Consider the following 18,230-nt stretch of genomic DNA (forward strand, 5'->3'; position numbering starts at 1 on the left):
GCAGTAGGAGAGGGCAGATTGTAAACAGAGATTAATGCAGATTTGCAGCCAGCATCTAAATCTCTGGGGCATTGCCAACAACCTTTGGGCTGCTGCACAGCAGCAGGTTCAAATGTACTTGAGAAAGATTCATAGAGAGTCATCTCTGGGGCTTTCTGTGTAGATGAGTTTCCTCTTTGGATCTAATCAGTCAGAGATTGTGCAGCTGACTAAAAGAAAGGGAAGAGCAGCACACAGACCTGAAAGGCTCACAGGTTCATGTGAGCAGAACAAACAGCTGCAGATTTGTCGGCACTGGAAGGAAATGAGCACAAACGTGGGCACACACCAGCAGCTCCTACCGTCCACTTCTCTTTCAGGTATCATACATACATAGAATAGAATAGAATGCATACATACATAGAATAAACCAGGTTGGAAGAGACCTTCAAGATCATCGCGTCCAACCCATCAACCAACCCAACACCGCCCAAACAACTAACCCACGGCACCAAGCACCCCATCAAGTCTTCTCCTGAAAGCCTCCAGTGACAGTGACTCCACCACCTCCCCAGGCAGCCCATTCCAATGGGCAATCACTCTCTCTGTATAGAACTTTTTCCTAACATCTAGAATCATAGAATCAATAAGGTTGGAAAAGAGCTCAAGGATCATCAAGTGCAAGCTGTCACCCAACACCTCAGGACTACTAAACCATGGCTCCAAGTGCCACATCCAATCTCCTCTTGAACACCTCCAGAGTCAGTGACTCCACCACCTCCCCGGGCAGCCCATTCCAACAGCTAACAACTCTCTCTGTGAAGAGCTTTCGCCTCCTCTCCAGCCTAAAACCCCCCTGGCACAGCTTGAGACTGTGTCCTCTTGTTCTGGTGCTGGTTGCCTGGGAGAAGAGACCAACCCCCTCCTGGCTACAAGCTCCCTTCAGGTCGCTGTGGATCAAACAGGTGCCTGGCACAGATCTGCTGCCCATGGCTCCAGGTCCTTCAGCTCACACAAGATGCAAGAAGCTGAAGGCCAAGTGCAGCGCTGGACACAGGCCCTCCCTGTCTAACCCCTTTCCATGGGCTGCCCAGGGCATGCAGCACTCCAAAGTCAAGCTTAGCCCTCCTCCTGGGGACAGCTTTAGAGATACTCCACTCACATCTCATGTTTGTGGTGGCTACAGGAATATTTTGCAGGGTATTTCTTAATGCAGTGGTTCTGAACTTTGGTCAGCAGCGAAATTTGTATTTTTTTTTAGTGGCTGGGCTTTGAAATAGTAATAAAGAAACAGAGTTTGAGTAACCCCTGAGTTCACCAGCAGGAAAGCTTCCAGGAAGTCAGAAGTTTGCTGAGGGCAAAGAATGGCCATGTATCTGTTCACAATCAGCAGGGCATGCACTGGGAAGAGTCACCACAGCTGTGTGGGAAGTTGAAGAGAAGCCTCTTCAGATTAGTGACCATTTCTCAGCAGGAGGAGTCCAGAAGTGGTTGGAGAGAGTTGGGGGAGGAAAAACAAAATGCAGGCAATAAAGTCAAGGCAGTTTGCTGTCAGAGCAGATAGGAAGTGGTGCAGTGTTTGTGCTGTGCAGCACCCCCTCATACAAACAGCTCTCACCCAAGCCAACCTCTGCCAGCTCTCTCCCGCTGTGCTAACCAGCATGGCTGAGTTCCATAGCAGGGCTTCGAGGCCCTGCTGCAAGCCCTGCTTCATTTTTGTCACCACCACCATCCCAGCAAATGCACACAACCAAAGAGTGGTTGTACACTTGCCACCTTGAGCTCCTGGAAGAGAGCTTGGTGCTGGGCTTTGGCTGAAGTTTCTCACTGGCACCATCCCTGCCGTGCTGAGCAATCCTCAGAGCCAGTCCAGCCTCTCCCTGGAAGCTGCTGTGTTTGTACTGCTGTGCTCAGAGCAGCAAGCGTGGCAGCTTTGCCTTTTACCAGCTTGATTTGCAGCAAGGAACATGCATTTCACAAAGGGGACAGTGCCAGGCTGTCATTGTGGGTTCCAAACTCATTACTCAAGCTCTGTGATCAGACACTGCAGCTCTGTCTGAGACTGAGCTGAGCAGACTGGAACAGCAAGTGGTGACCATGCCCAGAAAGCAGGGAAGTGTGTTATGCCTGCTGGAGCCTTGGAGGTGCTCTGGTGGACACCAGCTGCTGCACAGGCAGGCAGCAAGAAACCACCCAAGGGGTAGAAATCATCCACCTTCTTTTGTGAACCTTTCTGCAATCCATACTGACACAAAATTAGAGACATCCATGCCTGGTTCATGTTCCCTTTGGCAAATGCCTTCCTTTATAGCAGAGTCCAGGCCTGAGTGTTTATGGACAGGTCTTTGTGAGACTATATCAAGCCTTCAGAAACAGAGCAACAGGCTAACATTATCTCCTCAGAAATCAATAGGAATCATGAGAAGGAGCAGCTCCTGGCATATTGCAAACCTGTCCTTGGGTTTGATGGTGTGAGGCTGTTACAGTTGCTTTATATATTGATAGGCTAGAGACCTCTTTGGGACAGAGCTGACAACAGCTGCAGTGAGCAGTGCCTAAGTGCAAAGCAAGGGTAAGGGAATTGTTGATACAGATGCTGCTGCCCTGGAAAGAGCCACCACAAAGACAAATTAATGGTCTTTAACCTGTCTGAAAATAAAGTTCTGAAGAGTGGAGGTGGCTGAATACAGAATTAACCAGGTTGGAAAAGACCTTCAAGACCATGGAGTCCAAACTACCACCCAACAGCAGCTAATCAACTAAACCATGGCACTGTAGTCCTGTGGTAGGAGACAGGGAGTCAAATCTCATTAGACCAACAGGATTCAATCTCTAAATGTGGAAATATAGATATATATATAGGTGTCATCCCTAAGCAGCAGAGAGCAGTTGTCCAATCATTACCTGTTTGAGGAAGTTCTCAGGCAGGGCATCAGAAGGGCTGGCTGGGAGCCAGGGGTACCACAGCCTGCTGGCCAGGGAATCACCAGCCAAGTGTGGAGAAGGCAGCCAGGCTCAACCAAGAGCCTACACCATGGGGCAAGTCCATGGTGATGGAGCAGGTCCAAGGTGAAGATCCCTGGCCAGGCTGGGCACAAGGGTGCCTGCAGCGTCTGCAGACCAGCACTCCTGCAGCCTTGCTCAGGAAGGGATTAAATGGGCCCTTGGGACAAGGGTGTGGGTGAGGGCCCAGGTGAGGCTGCTGAGGGCCATTAATGCTGAGCAGGGGATTAATGTGTTAGTGCCCTGACACTTTCCCTAGGAGGCTGCCCACTAATCCCTCAAACACAGGCTATTCGATCCTCTGAATGGCATCTCAGCAGCATCAAACCCAAACTGCCAGCTCATTTGAGTGCTGTTTCTGGGTGTTGATGGTTGTCATTGCTGGGAAAAAACAAAGATTCTCTGACTCAGGTTTTCTTTGTGTTGTTGGCTCTCTGGGAAATCATGGAGTGATGAAAACCTCAGAACCTTCTGTGTGCTTTGGTTCTGATGAGTGCCTTTGAGTTGAGCACACAACAAACTGCCATCCATAACAGCCTGCTTTAACACAGAGGAGCCCTCCACACTGATCCACACCAGCCCCACAGGACTGAGGCTGTCCAGCCTAGGCAGCTGAGGATTTGATCAGAGAGACAGCTGCCAATAAAAAGAACTGATAAGAAGGTGGCAGCTGAAGTAGCTGCTGACATTTGGAGTGTCAATACTAGAAGCAGCTTTGTAGTCTTATAGCTGAGCTGTAGCTCAGGCTGCCTGGGGAGGCTGCAGGGCTCTGGAAGATTTCAGAGCAGCAAGCAAAATGTTGGTCAAGGATGGTCTAGACCTACCAGACTCTGCTTCAGAGGGCTTCAGTGACTATTGGAGTTGCCCTTCAGCCCCATGGCTCAGCCATTCATGCCCTGTCTGTGTCTCCTCTTTCTGCTGCTGGCAAGTGCCCACTTTTTCCACAGAGTTGAGAAAAGCTATTCACCCACTTGGTGGGAGGGGAAAGTTCCTCTGCCAGGAAGGAAAACTCTAACAATGACAGAGGGATTTTGGCCAGTTTTGACCAGTGTAAAAGGGGGGGTGAGCAGTTTCCTCCACTCTCTTGATTTTGGCTGTGGACCCTGGGTTTCATGAACAGACAACATAGTCCTAGGATGGCTCAGGTTGGAAGGGATCTCAGAGATCATCTACTCCAACCCCCCTGCCATGGGCAGGGACACTTCTCAGCTGGGATGGGTTGCCCAAGGCCTCATCCAGCCTGGCCTCCCACAGGGAGAAGGCATCCACAGCCTCCCTGGGCAGCCTGTGCCAGAGTCTCACCACCCTCCTACTGAAGAGCTTCTTCCTCAGCTCCACTCTAACCCTGCTCTGCCTCAGCTTCAAACCCTTCCCCCTTGTCCTGTTGCTAGACACCCTCGTGAAAAGTCCTTCCCCAGCTTTCCTGCAGGCTCCCTTCAGGTACTGGAAGGCAGCTCTAAGGTCCCCCTGAAGTCCTCTCACCTTTTAGCTTAAACAACTTTCTCTTCCTCTTTTGACCTGTGCCTGTGACAAACCTTTCCCAGAGACACATTTCTGTTAACTCTTGGCTGCACCACGCACAGCTGCTGTAAAGCTCTCTCTTTGAAACGTTAGCTCGCTTGGCCAGGCACCACAGGGGTGCAGAACTGGGGGAGAGGGTCTCTGAGGTCTGAGACCCCTTTAAAGGTCTTGGGGTGAGGCATAGATTTGGGGGTTGCTGCCGTGGCACAGCCTGGCCACCAGAGGGCGCGGCCGGCTCAGGAGCTGGCGATCGATGGCTCTCGCTATCGATCGATGGCTCTCGCTATCGATCGATGGCTCTCGCTATCGATACTCCGTTCTGGACAGCCATCTCTGTAGCTCCATGTTATTTACATTCGTATATTCGTAGTTATTTATCTTATCTACTCAAAGTGAGGACTCTGCAGAGTGATGCAGAGGCTCTGTTGGGATATGTGTGAGAGGGGCATGCACTTGTGCAGGTATGAGTCTAGATATGTTTATACAGCCAGGCCTTTTAGTAGCCAAGGGAGAGAAACCATTCATAGGACCAAGGAACAGTCATGGAATCATAGAATCACAGATTGATCTGGGTGGGAAGGGACTTTCAGAGGTCATCCAGTCCAGCCCCTTCAGCAGGGACATCCTCCACTGGACCAGCACAGGTTCATTAAGCACTGCTTGTTGTGGTTCTTCAGCCTGTGCCAGGGCTGTGAAGCTCTTGCAGCCCCCCTGCATGAGCTGTACCACAGGTAAGGGCTGCAGCATGCAGCCCTGCTTGGTTTCCCTCTCACCTCTGTCTTGCCCATTTGGCACAGTTTGCATTCTGTCCTCTGACCTTGTGAGTTCCTTAGCTCCCTGCAGCTTTTCCTGCTGCACAGCCTCTACCCTTCCAGCAGAGCAGCATGGAGCACATCCCCCCGCGGCTGGGGGCCCTGCCCCAGGTGCAGATGGAGCAGTGATGTGTCACAAGGAGCTGGAGGCCCTTGGGAGCAGGGGAAGGTGCCCTGTGCCACGGGGCTGATTCCTAGAAGAACGGTGAGGTGTTTTGTTTGGGAGCTGGCTGCAGGTGTTTGGAGATGTTTCCAGAAGCCAAGGGCAGGTTCAGGGAAGATGATTCTTGTTTATGCAGTGCAGATAGGAGGGAGCAGCTGTCCTACCCCAAGCTGGCTCACTGAAACACAGATCCCATGGCTGGCTGTCAGTTTGATAGATGGGCTTGGTAGATAGGGGCTGCTGGTCTTAAAACTTCTAAGAGGAGCTTACATGGAACTAATAATTACCTCTAGTCTGCACATCTGAGTTATTAACCAAGCCAATTATTAATTTAACTGCACCACACCTGCATACCATTATTGTTCTGTTTGCCTGATTTGATGGGCTGAGAAGGTTTGCACAATCTGCTGGTGGAGATGTTAAAAGTCTGGGACGGAGGCCAAGCAAACTCTAACTCATCAGTTCAGACCTCAAGCCAGGAGTACAGTCCTGGACAAGTCTCATGCTGTTGGGACTTACCCTCTGGCACCACAGCCTGGATGTAGGCACAAGCACTCTCAGGAAGGTGAAGACCCCCCCAGGTCCACAAGTGGTTTGTTCTCACGTGCTGGTGCTGGTTCTGGACTGGGTTTGGGTCTTGCTTATGGGGAAGCAGAGTTTCCCAGGTAGTAAAGTGAGGATTCCCTTTGCATGAGGCCAGTGGAGCAGGAGCAAGTGGTGCAGCAGAGAGCAAGGCAATGCCAGCTGCAGAACTGAAGAGAGACTTCCACCTCCCTCTTGTTTGACATTTATTTGATACAAGGAAGAATGAATGAAAGAAGGATGAAGAGCATCCCTGGCTGGCTGTACACAGGAGAGACCACAGGATGGCTTGGAAGGGACTTTTGGAGGTCATCTACTCCAAGTTCCTTGCAGTGACCATGGCCACCTGCAGCTCCTGCAGGGTGCTCAGAGCCCAGAGGTGGAGCATCTCCACCTCTCTGGGCAGCCTGGGCTTCAGCATCCTCAGAGGGAAAATGTCTGCCTTCTCTCCAGGCTGAATCTCCCTCTTTTAGTTCAACCATCACCCCCTGTCCTGTCACAACCTGTCCTGTCCTCACCTTTCAGTAAGGTCTCCCTGGAGCCTTCTCTTCTCCAGGCTGCACACCCCCAAGGCTCTCAGCCTGGCCTTGCAGCAGAAGGGTTCCAGCCCTCAGATCATTATTTGTGACCTCCCCTGGACCTCCCCCAGCAGGTCCATGTCCCTCTTCTGCTGAGGGACCCAAAGCTGGAGGCAGTACTGCACTCCACAGAGTGAAGCAGAGCAGCAGCAGAGGCGTATGGCAGCCCAGTCTGATCCTTCTTTGGGACTGGAGATATCTGTTACAATCACCTGGCCCAGAAGAGGTCATTCCCCTGAGCACAAACTCCTTAGGAAGCCATTTCAAATGTGCTGACCCAAACCACAGAGTGCCTGCCCTAGACACACCTTGAGACTGACTAAAATATCACCAGAAGGTGCAAAGATTCTGCAGGGAAGTGCTGGGCAGGAGACCCTGGCCAGAGCTGACAACCTTGCTGCCTGCTGTCCCCAGGAGCGGGTCAGTGACTAGAAAATATGGACCATGGAGCACGCTCCTGGGGCCTGGGGACAGCCTGAGCACCTTCCTAGGCAGGAAGCATGGGGCTGTGTGGGATGGAAACCTGGCCAACCTAAAAATCCTCCTTCATTTTCCAGCCTCACTCATCTGGGAGAGGATGAAGAAGGAGAGGGATGTGTGCCAGCCCACAGTTCTGCTCACCAAGACCAGTTCCAAGTGCAGTCATTAGAGGCATCTTGTCACTCAGCACCCAGAGAAGCTCTTGTGGCAACATGCTTCACCCTCCTGAGGTTTATCAATACTGAGAGGAAAGCTGGCATGGCTGTGCCTCCTCACAAGCCTTGTGTGGCAAGGAGAACACCACAGCTGGATTCAAAAGGAGTTTTTACAGGATCTGGCTGGGTCTCGTGTGCAGTCTGGAGAGCACTCAGTGGAATGCTTGTCACACTGAAGGCAGTCGAAGAGGCAGCAGACCCAGGGAGTTGTTTGGGTTGAGAAAGACCTCGGAGGTCATCGAGTCCAACCAGCAGGACCTCTGGGCCAGGCCCAAAAGGACCTCCAGGACCACCAAGTCCAGCTGCTCCTGTCCCCCACACTGAAATACCCCCAGCCAGCCCCCACTCCTCATGCTCACATTCCCTCTGGGACTGGCTTTTGTTTCCAGCAGCTGGAAGCCAAGGGAACCCTCCTGGCTTTGAAAGAGGTGCTGTGAGGGAAGGAGCCTGGGCTGGCTGGGTTGGGCTTCCGGGGGGGTTGTTGTTCCCTTTTGATTTGGCCTCAGTCTTGGATCCAACCAACCCCTGGGACAGGCTGCTGCTGCTGGCACTCCTGTGGGCCCATTGTGAGCTATCACAGCTGGGTTTTGCTTCACCCTTTGGTAACTCAGGCACTGGCAGTCACTCCTGCCAACCTTCCAGATCATGCTGGAAGGCCAAGCCATAGGGAGGAGAGTGGCCAGAGCCTGTTTGCTCACATGCCCTCCTGGCCCATCAGTAAGGAGCAGGGAGGCCATGCTTTCAGCTACCTCACTTTCCCTTCCCTCTTCCCCCCAACTGCTCCACACCTTTTGCTGCCCCAGCCACTGAGGGGGATCCCTGGGTCCTTGCTTCTTTCCTCTCATCACTGTGAGATGTGCTGAATCAACTCATCCTAGGGCTGCCTGCTTCTAAAGAAGTGACAGCAATTAGCTGCAGTTGTGCACTGCTCCTCCCCTGGGAGCACCACAGCCCTGCTGCTCTGCACCATTGTCCTGGGCAGCTTGGTACACTCAGGCAGTCCAGAGAGCTTGCAAGTGAGCCCAGACAGGTGAGCCACAGGTGGCTTGCACCTCATGAAGAGCATCCTCTGTATCTCTCCCCACCCAAAGCTGGCACAGCTTCCCTTGCTTGGCTCTGTTCTGGTACAGGATGGTGAGAGCCGTGCCTGTGTCCCATCACACAAGGCTGCTGGGACACTGGAGCAGGCTGCCCAGGGAGGTGGTTGGGGCCCCATCCCTGGGGATGTTCAAGGTGAGGTACAACAGGGCTCTGGGCAACCTGATCCAGTGCAGGATGTCCCTGCTGAGTGCAATGGGGTTGGACTGGATGAGCTTTGGAGATCCTTTCCAACCCAGAGCCTTCTCTGATCCTGTGATTTCTATTCACATGGTGTTGCTGAAAATCCCTTGTGGGCAGTGGGGCTCTCTGAGCCCTCAGGCCTGCCTTCCTGCCTGCCTTCCTGCCTGCCTTCCTTCTTTCCTGCCTCCCTTCCTTCTTTCCTGCTTCCCTTCCTGCCTCCCTTCCTTCTTTCCTGCCTGCCTTCCTTCTTTCCTGCCTCCCTTCCTGCCTGCCTTCCTTCTTTCCTGCCTCCCTTCCTGCCTGCCTTCCTTCTTTCCTGCCTTCCTTCCTTCTTTCCTGCCTCCCTTCCTGCCTGCCTTCCTTCTTTCCTGCCTCCCTTCCTTCTTTCCTGCCTCCCTTCCTTCTTTCCTGCCTCCCTTCCTGCCTGCCTTCCTTCTTTCCTGCCTGCCTTCCTTCCTTCTTTCCTGCCTCCCTTCCTGCCTGCCTTCCTTCTTTCCTGCCTCCCTTCCTTCTTTCCTGCCTCCCTTCCTTCTTTCCTGCTTCCCTTCCTGCCTCCCTTCCTTCTTTCCTGCCTGCCTTCCTGCCTGCCTTCCTGGTGCCCTGTCCTGCAGAGTCTGCTGTCAGGTATGTGGGAGCCCAGCACAATGGAAGTGAGCAGCTTTTTCTGCCACCATGGAACAATCTCATGCCTCTATGGCTGACTGATATCCTGCCTGAAGTCGGTGTGGCACAGCACATCTCTGCCCCAGGCTGCTTGCAAAGGCAGAAGTGAGCTGATCATTATCTGCACCTTCTCACTCATGATTTCCTTCATTTTGCTCTTTTGCAATCCCAAGGGCGTGGGGAGCTGGGGGGGAACTCCCCTCACTCCTGGGCTTTTTGTTGACCTATTACCCCTGGAAAGTATCTGCTTAGTCTGAAGGTTATCACATGAAGCCCCAGCCAAATGAACTCCATGGACAATCAGGGGCATCTCTCTTCATGTGAGGCCTGCTGGTGATGCTGGCTCTGATGTGAGGGAGAAGAAACCTCACTGACAGGGAGGTGATTGCCTCCCTCAGCAAACCTCACTTGGAGCACTGCATCCAGCCTGGGGGCCACAGCAGGACCTGGACCTGGACCCGTTGGAGCAGGGCCAGAGGAAGCCACAGCAATGCTGGCAGGGCTGGAAGCCCTCTGCTGTGAGGCCAGGCTGAGAGAGCTGGGGCTGTGCAGCCTGGAGAGGAGAAGGCTGCAGGGAGACCTTGTTGAGAGCTTTCAATACTGAAACAGAGCCTGTAAGAAGGGTGGAGAGGGATGCCCTTTGCACAAGGACATGCAGGGACAGCACAGGGGGTGATGGCTTTAAACTGGGAGAGTTTAGGTTTGGATTAGACATTGAGAAGAAGTTCCTTGCTGTGAGGGTGGTGAGAAACTGGAAGGGGCTGCCCAGAGAAGCTGTGGATTTCTCGTCCCTGGAAGTGTTCAAGGCCAGGCTGGAGGAGGCTTTGAGCAGCCTGGGCTAGGGGGAGGTGTCCCTGCCCAGAGCAGGGGGTTTGGAGCTAGGTGATCTTGAAGGTCCCTTCCGACCCAAGCCATTCTGTGATTTTCCATGGAGCAGTCTCCTCCTGCAGTTTCCTGCTTCCCAGCACTTACTGGTTTTAATGACAGCCTGAGACAAGCTCAGGATTAATTCAGGTCTTCCTACACAAGTAGGTTTAAGCCAGCAGAAGTAACTCAGACACCCTGCTCATGTAGAAACATCTTTGGCTTTTGAAGCCCATATGTGAGTCAGGCACAAAGACCAACAGGGCAGTGCTGGGCTCCTGTCAGTGAGGAGCTTTGCCTTCCCTTTCCAGCCCTTTTGCTGCTGAGCCCCAATGCATTCTGTCTCCCAACATCTACCCTGAGCCTCCCAGCAGTGGTGAGGACACTCAGGATTATTTACAGAGGTCCCCAACAAAAGGCTGCAGTGTGAAGTGGTGCTGGGTGCAGCTCACCCTGCAGAGGCTGCAGCAGCCCAGAGAGCACCGAGGCTGCTTCCATCAGAGGTGCACATAAAACTCCTGGGAATTTTCACTTCTAACTGGTGGATGTTTACTGGATTGAATCAGAGTGGGAAAGCAGTAGACAAGATGGGAAGGGAGCTCTCATAGAGTCACAGAAGGGTCTGGGTTGGAAGGGCCCTCCAAAGGTCATCCAGTCCAGCCCCCTCTGCAGCAAGCAGGAGCACCCTCACCTAGATGAGGCTGCCCTGAGTGCCCAGCTGTGGGCAGGGACAGGCTCAGCTGGGGGCCAAACCAGAGTGGGAATGGTACTTACTTTGGGTTTAGCCTCTCCACTTTGGGTTTAGCCTCTCCTGGTGCTCTGGATGGTGTCATTTGGGTCTCAGTGATGTCAAACCCTGCTGTGTGCTGAGCTCTGCAGGCAGAGGCTGCTGGGCTCCAGGCAGCTGTGACAGGCAGAGCAGTGAGCTCTGTGTCTCCCCAAGCTCTTGTTTCTGTCTCTTCTCTAAAACCAGGTGAGTGAGGCTTGTCCACATGCCTCAGGAGGGTGTTGTGAGGATTAGCCAGATAAGATCAGCTGCCTTCTACAAATATGTCAATGTGCTTCTAAATGTGATTTACAGCTGGGAAGCATTTGAATGGCAGCCCAGTGCCTCTCCTTCCCATGGTGGATACCAGACTTGTTCTCACAGAGGTGCTGGAGACATGCCAGAGGCACTGGGACACTCCTGGTCCCTCCAAACACCCCTTCTAAACCAGGGGTTGCTAATATCATGGAATCACAGAATGGTCTGGGCTGGAAGGGACCTCCAAAGGTCATCCAGTCCTGGATGGGACTGGGAATGACGTGCCTGGGTCTGGCCCTTGCAGACAAATCTACCACACTCCAGTGGAGGTGGTGAAGAGATGATGTCTGGCTGGAGGCCTCCTAAGATCCTCCATCTCCCCTGCTGCCATTTCTCATTGCTTTTGTTCCTCTCTGAGGCACAAAGGAGATGAAACCTGACCTTCTGTAACCTGTTTGGGCTTTTCCCTTGTGCAAACAGATCTAAGAAACTGCTACTGGAATAGGTGGCTGAGATAAACATCTCCCCTTCTAGGTTGGCTTCCCCCCCCCAGCAACTGTCTCCTTTTGTGTCTTTTGTTTCTGCTGAGCTGAGTAGAGAAGTGATGGAGAAGCACATCTGAGCTCATGGCACTACAGAAAGGTCTTCAAATCCTGAGAAAGAGAAGAGGAAGACAGCTCTGTGGTTCATGACACTACAGAAAGAGCTTCAGAGCCTGAGAAGAAAAGGAGATAATTCTGTGAATCATGACACTACAGAAAGATCTTCAGAGCCTGAGAAGAAAAGGAGATAATTCTGTGATTCATGACACTACAGAAAGATCTTGAGAGCCTGAGAAGGAAACCATCGTCCCAGCACACCTTCCAAACACACAGGACCAGGAAGAGCTCCCAGTGAGCCCTGGGCCTGGCCTTGCTTTTGTGTGCTAAGATGCTCCTGAGCTCTCTGCTACTGAATATTGAGAAGAAAAACCAGTGGCTATGGGCAGGAAAATCTGCAACCTTGCAAGAAGGAAGCTAAGCAGCTTCTTGATGGGGTGTAGATGTTATCAAACAATGGAAACCCTGCAGAAAGAGAACTCGAGAGATCTGCTCCACTCTCAGCTCTCCTGCCGGAGAGTGGCCAGGGAGCGTGCTGGGGGCTGCAGCATCCCCTGCGAGTGGGGCTGCAGGGGCAGAGCTTTGCAGCAGCATGGTGGCAGCCCCTGGCTCAACCCCCTTGGCCAAGCACAAGCCACCTCGAATGAAGACTCTGGAGTGCTTTGGGTGCTCGGGTGAGCGATGCCTTTATTGGCTCAGCAGGAGTGGTCTCTGCCTCTGCTGCTTCAGGTGGGCAATAAATACAATAAATAACTTCTCTGCTCCCATTTCTTACTGAAGGGTTCTGGGGCTTTGAAAAAGCCTTTTGTAATCTTTAGATTTGTTGATCCCTTGGTAGGCTGTCAGGATTCTATCCAAAAATGCCTTCACATTTCCCTTGGTCTTGTACTGGCATTGATCCCCACGGGCCAGGCTCTGGGAGGGAAGGAAGAACAAATGGTTACCAACGATGCTGTAAGAAACAAAGGCCTTGGAGGAAGCAATGGAAGCAAACAGCTCTGGGACTGAGCAAGGAGTGCAGAAACAGCCCCTAACGAGCTGCTCCTTGGCAGTGAGTGTGAGAGTGGCTTCCCAGGGGGACTCAAGAGGGTGACAGCTGGTCTGTCCTATAGTTACAGCTGAAATCACAGAGTGCTGGCAGCTGGCAGGGAGCTCTGGGCATCACCCAGTCCAACCCCCTGCTCCAGCAGGACACCCACAGCAGCTCGCCCAGGAGCACAATGGCCAGGGGGAGTTGGAGCCTCTCCAGAGGAGGAGACTCCACAACCTCTCTGGGCAGCCTGCTCCAGGGCTCCAGAACCTTCACAGCAAAGTTTAAGGGCTCTTGTGTTTAAGCAGAACCTCCTGGGTTCTAGTTTGTGCCCACTGCCCCTTGGCCTGTCCCTGGGCACCACTGACAAGAGCCTGGCTCCATCCTCTTGCCCCTCACAGGTCCTTCAGCTCTTTGTGAGCATTGCTCAGCTCCCCTCTGGGGCTGCTCTTCTGCAGGCTCTCAGCCTCAGGGCTCTCAGCCTTTGCTCCTCACAGAGCTGCTCCAGGCCCCTCAGCATCTCTCTAGCCTGTGCTGGACTCTCTCCAGCAGTTCCTTGTCTCTCTTGAGCTGAGGAGCCCAGAACTGGGCCCAGTACTCCAGATGTGGCCTCCCTAGTGCAGAGTAGAAGGAGAGAAGAACCTCCTAATGTACCCAAATAACTGAAACCATGCTGTTTCAGTGGGGAAGGTGTCATTCCCTTAGCCACTTTGCAGCTGGTGTGATGGAGCTGGAGACACCACAGCATCTCCTTGAGCTGCACAGCAGTTCTGCTCAGTGTGGCAAGGAAGGATGTTTCACAACCCTGACAAAAGGCATCTGGGGATCAAGGAACCCCCCTGAGCATCCTCACAGGTCTGGAGATGCTGCAGGTCACAGCAGTGTCTCATGCCCAAGCATCCTTGAAGAAAGTGCAGCTTAGGTAGCATTAATGCTCCCAAGAGAAGGATGTCCCTGCCTGGGTGTCCCCAGCCACTGCCTCCTGCACATCTCCTCTGGGGCCTCATCTCACTGGTTTTTAGTGTAGAAACACAGTTTGAGGCAGAAAGAGAGGAAAGGCATTTCAATAAAGCTCCTCTCAGGGAGCCTCATGCTGGAGGAGTTGGGAGAGAGCAAAGGGCACAGTGGGGCAGAACCCATCTCCAGGCTTGCTCTGCTGATTTTAGGAGCTGCCTGTTGCCCCAGGCTTGTCACAGTCACCATTTCTGACTCCAGCAGAAGAGTGTTCAAAACCCCTTTGACAGCATTCAAGCACTTGGCTACACATGTTTGCACAATCATCATTCAAAAATCCCTGTCTTCTGCAAAAGGTGGAGAAAGGTCAATAGAAAAAGCAGAAGTCTTACTTCACAGAGGTTTCTGTCCAGCTGGATCTGGAAGGTGAGGTTTAGCCACTCAACAACTGTGCTGGAGGTGAAGTTGTTTCTCAGCAGGTATTCAGTGCCTTCCACAAAGCAGGGCAGCTCGTGGCCAGGCTGTTCAGTGGGGAAGGCAGTAGAAAAAGCTCAGCTGCAGGTTGGGATTCATCCACAGAAGGAAGAAAGGCAAAGCCCTGCACGGGGCAGCAGGTCCCAAGGAAACCCAACGCATACTGCAGCCTACTGAGCTCTGCCACAAGGGCTTTGGGGGGCTGTGAACCAGCAGCTCATCCTGTGAGCCACAGCAAACACCTGCCACAGCTCTCAGAAAGGCTCCAGCTGTGAAAGGAGGCTCTTGGAAGAGCAGCTTCAGCTGCTGCTGGGTTTCACCATATCTGAGGAGGCTTACAAAAGGGAAATGGTGTTGGCTGCTGAGCTCAGCCTCTGAGGCTTGACCTCTCGGGGCCAGAGTCACTCAACGCTTAGGCACTGCCCATTGAAGAAGGGCTTGCAGAGGTTTTCAAAGCAAGAGCCTGCATCTTCTGCTTTGAAAGTCAAGCCCACAGAGGACTTTTACCTGGCTCTGGCCTTGGTTATAACTGCACTGATAATGGGAAGACTTCTGCCTCCTTCCCCACCCCTGTTCCTCGGGCTCGGCTTTGCTGCTGCTCGTGCATCAGAATCTTCCTCATAAGCAAAAGTTGCACAAGGAGCAAAGGGAACAGACTCAGTTAATAGCAAACTTCTTTAACACCTGCAGGAGCTTGAGCACTTACCTCAGGAATGGGAAGGCAAGAACAGGACTGCAAATGGAAAGAGTGAGCGTTAGAATCCACACTGCCACCAGCCAGCACCCAAGTCCCCAGGGGGTCTCGGGGGCATGGTACTCACACTGGCAGCTGTCCCTCCACATGGGCAGCTCAGAGAACCTTCCTTCTGCAAGAAAAAGAAGCGAGCGGTCAGGGTGTGCTGTCAGCTGCTCGAGCAGCCCATTCCTTGGCAGAGTTGAGGTGCCCAGCAGCCACTTACAAGCAGATGGTTTGTAAAGCGGATAACTTCCCTGACAGTGCAGTTCTGTGCTTGCACAGAGAGCAGCAAACCAGAGAGGAGTATGTATGACAGCATGCTGGCATTCGTGTGCAGCTCGGGCTGGTGGCTGACAGAGCAGGGGAGGGCAACTCCTTTTAATTGAGTCTTCACAAAATTCCCATTCTAGTATGGAAAAACCCTCTTAGGAAACCGATACCAGGTGCCCACTGCTCTTCCCCCGCCAGCTTGGACAGCATGATAGAGCACCCAAACGTGGAATTGAGTCACCTACTGCAGTGACTCTTCTGTAGCACTCTGGAAATTCACAACTGCTCCCTCAGAAGCGATGAAGCTGAGCACTGCGCTATCTCAGCCCCACAGGAAGCGCTGGTTGCCAGTCTGCGAAGGCTTTTCTGCCCCAGCCGGGGGCTCTGTCTCCCGCGCTTATGCAAATGGCTGTTCCGTGAAAGCCGGCAGGCAATGATGTTCAGCATTGCCCAGGCTCCTGAGAGCACGCCGACGGGCTGCAAGCCGGCTTCCCGCTGGATTTGCAGCAGGACCTTTCCTCCGGGGAGGCTGGGAATGCTGCGGGAGCCTGCTGAGCAGGCAGCCAAAGGGATGGAGAGGTGGAGCGGTGCCTGGAGAAGCTGTCAGGCTGAACTACAGCTGCTGCATCCAGAGAGAGATCCCATAGCCCTTGGCTGCGAGCGTGCGCGCAGGGACTGGGTCCTCAGGGTGCCAAAGCTGACTGCGGTGTCCCATCCCAGCCACCCCTTGCAAGCAGAAAGGAGTGGATGCAAAAATAGTCCTAAGAAGTGACCCAAAGGGTATTAGCTTGGCAGCCCTTTCAGATGGAGTCTTCAAATCAGCTTGAACATCTGCTGGAGCTTCCTCTGGCCACAGGTTTCCTTTTCCCAAGCTGCACACCTTAGGGCTGAGCTGTTCCTTCAGATCCCCAGGGCTGACTGTTAAGCTTCCCTCCTGTTGCGCCTTAAATCCCCTCGGGGTCCTCTGCAGCAGCTGCCGGCCAGCCTGTCGGGGGGATGAGCACGATCCCTCTGGAAGCTGTCCTGGAAAGAGAAAACATTGGATTGCAGTTTGCTGGTTTCCTCCTGTGTGCCCCGGGAAGCAGAGGGGACCTGCCCCTGCTCCTGCCCCTGCTTTGCTGCCTTCACACCCAGCAGCAGCTCTAGGCTGGGGCGGGTGCTCCCTGCCTTGCTCTGAAGGTCGTGCTCAGGTGTTTCGGGTTGGGAAGTGAACATCCCATGAGGCAGCTACGGCTTTCACACAGGCTCCAGGGAATACCTAGAAGCAGCCAGAGACCCTCCCTTGGCAAGTTAAAGCTGGCAGCAGGCTGTGCTCGGCTCGACAGGCACACAAAGCACACCACGGGGAGGGAGGGGTGGCATTCGTGTGCCAGGCACTGGGATCTTTCAAGGCACTGGGCTGGTAGAGAAGGGCTAAAATCACTGGCCTCTGATGGAGACCCCATGGTTCCCTGAAAAGCAGCAGAGAGGCTTCCAGGAGCGGTAGGTCTGCCTTGAAGAGCCAGCTCGCTGCTCGTGCAGAGCCACAGGCGTGCTGCTGCACCCTGCTGCCTCAGCCAGCTGAGCCCCACGGCAGGAGCTGGAGCAATTAGTTCAAAGCATACATCTGTGAGGGCAATGAAAGATGTGTGGCAGTGGTGGAACACTTGGCTTGACATGGGTTTCAGGGCAAGAACTCACAAACATCTTTGGTTTAGCCAGGGCTGGGCAAGGATTATGGCAACGAGCGAGGGGGAGAGAGGGGCAAAGGGCTCTTGGCGGTGGCCAGGAGTTTGTGCTGCTGCTTGCTTTGAAGGGGAGCACGCTCATTAGAAACCACATTTTGCCCTGCAGCTGCTGCACTCTGCCTTGGCAAGGACTTGCCAAAATCTGATGTGCTCAGGAGGGTCTGTGGGGCCCCTTCACCTGAGCAAGGATGGCTCACTGCAGCTGCTGTGCTCTCAGTGGAAGCCATCGGTGCCAGAAGGTGCACGCAAGAGGCATCATCAGGACCTTGCCCTAGAGGAGCTGGAATTATGTTCACTGGACCATTGGCAGATGAGATAACTCCTTCCCTGCTCTACAGCCCAAAAGGACAAGATGTGTGTTTTTGTTACTAGCTGAAAGTCAGAACTGCAGAGCTGAGGCTGCGGTTCCTCCTGGCAGTGTCTAGCTGCCAGCGGTGCCAGTGCCATCGCCGTGTATTTTCATTTCTATTTGATTGCTCACTGAGATCTGTCTCCTGCTGTTGTTGCTCCAGGGCAAATAGGTCACCAGAGAAGCTGTATCCAGTTTGCAGTAAATCAGAAATTCCCAGAAGTCAGCCTGGCAGGGGAAGCACTTTCCCTGTACTGGTTGGAGCGGCAGCGGATGGGGCAGGGAAGGTCTCTCCTGGCTTCTCTTCGGAGCTCAGGCTTTGTGCCAGCGTTCAGATGCTGATCCAAAGACCATGGAAACGTAATGTTTGCTGCCACCCCACCAAGAACACCAGCCTGTGGATCTCATCCTCAGACACCTGGTTTGGGTGCCTGAGAAGTCTTCCACTTGATGACCAGCCGCAGCAGGGGACGTTCACAAGCCCTTTGTCATTCGGGTGCTGAACGCACTCAGCAGTTTCATTTGCATCCCCCTGCAGTGTTTCCAAGAAACTCTGCACACTTTGGGGTTTCCTTTCATGTAGGAGAAAAGATTCCCTGTAGAAGAAAGCCATCAAGATAAGACAGCCACTGGTTTTACATCTGCTCCGAGCGCCGATCGAGATGTCAGAGCTCGCAGAGACCACAAGAAAGGCTGCTGGCAGTTTCAGTTTCCAGAGATAAGCTGGCTTGGGGATAATTCCCCCCACCACCACCCCTTTCCTTTAGCTAATGATGACAGAAGCTAGTGCAGAAAGAAAGGGAAGCAGGCTGATTCTGGCTGCTCCACCAAAGGGTAAACCATGGCACAGTAATAGCAAGATTGCCTGTGACAGAGGTGTAAAGTCCAGATGACCTCAAGGAACATCTCAGCTGCAGAACTGGAGA

At 53.3% G+C, this 18,230-nt stretch overlaps 1 protein-coding gene across 1 annotated transcript; it reads right to left on the reverse strand.

The window, feature by feature from the left end:
- Positions 1 to 248: 248 nt before the first annotated feature.
- Positions 249 to 17,182, reverse strand: LOC104310226 (interleukin-9). The gene is made up of 7 exons (XM_009911642.2): positions 17,153 to 17,182; positions 15,182 to 15,364; positions 15,044 to 15,088; positions 14,929 to 14,955; positions 14,141 to 14,269; positions 12,540 to 12,679; positions 249 to 294 (listed from the first exon to the last, which is right to left on the reverse strand). Exons 1-7 carry the CDS (start codon positions 17,180 to 17,182, stop codon positions 249 to 251), a joined length of 600 nt encoding a protein of 199 aa, XP_009909944.2.
- Positions 17,183 to 18,230: the final 1,048 nt, after the last annotated feature.

Source organism: Dryobates pubescens, chromosome 16 (assembly GCF_014839835.1).
Source record: "Dryobates pubescens isolate bDryPub1 chromosome 16, bDryPub1.pri, whole genome shotgun sequence".
Classification (NCBI taxonomy): domain Eukaryota; kingdom Metazoa; phylum Chordata; class Aves; order Piciformes; family Picidae; genus Dryobates; species Dryobates pubescens.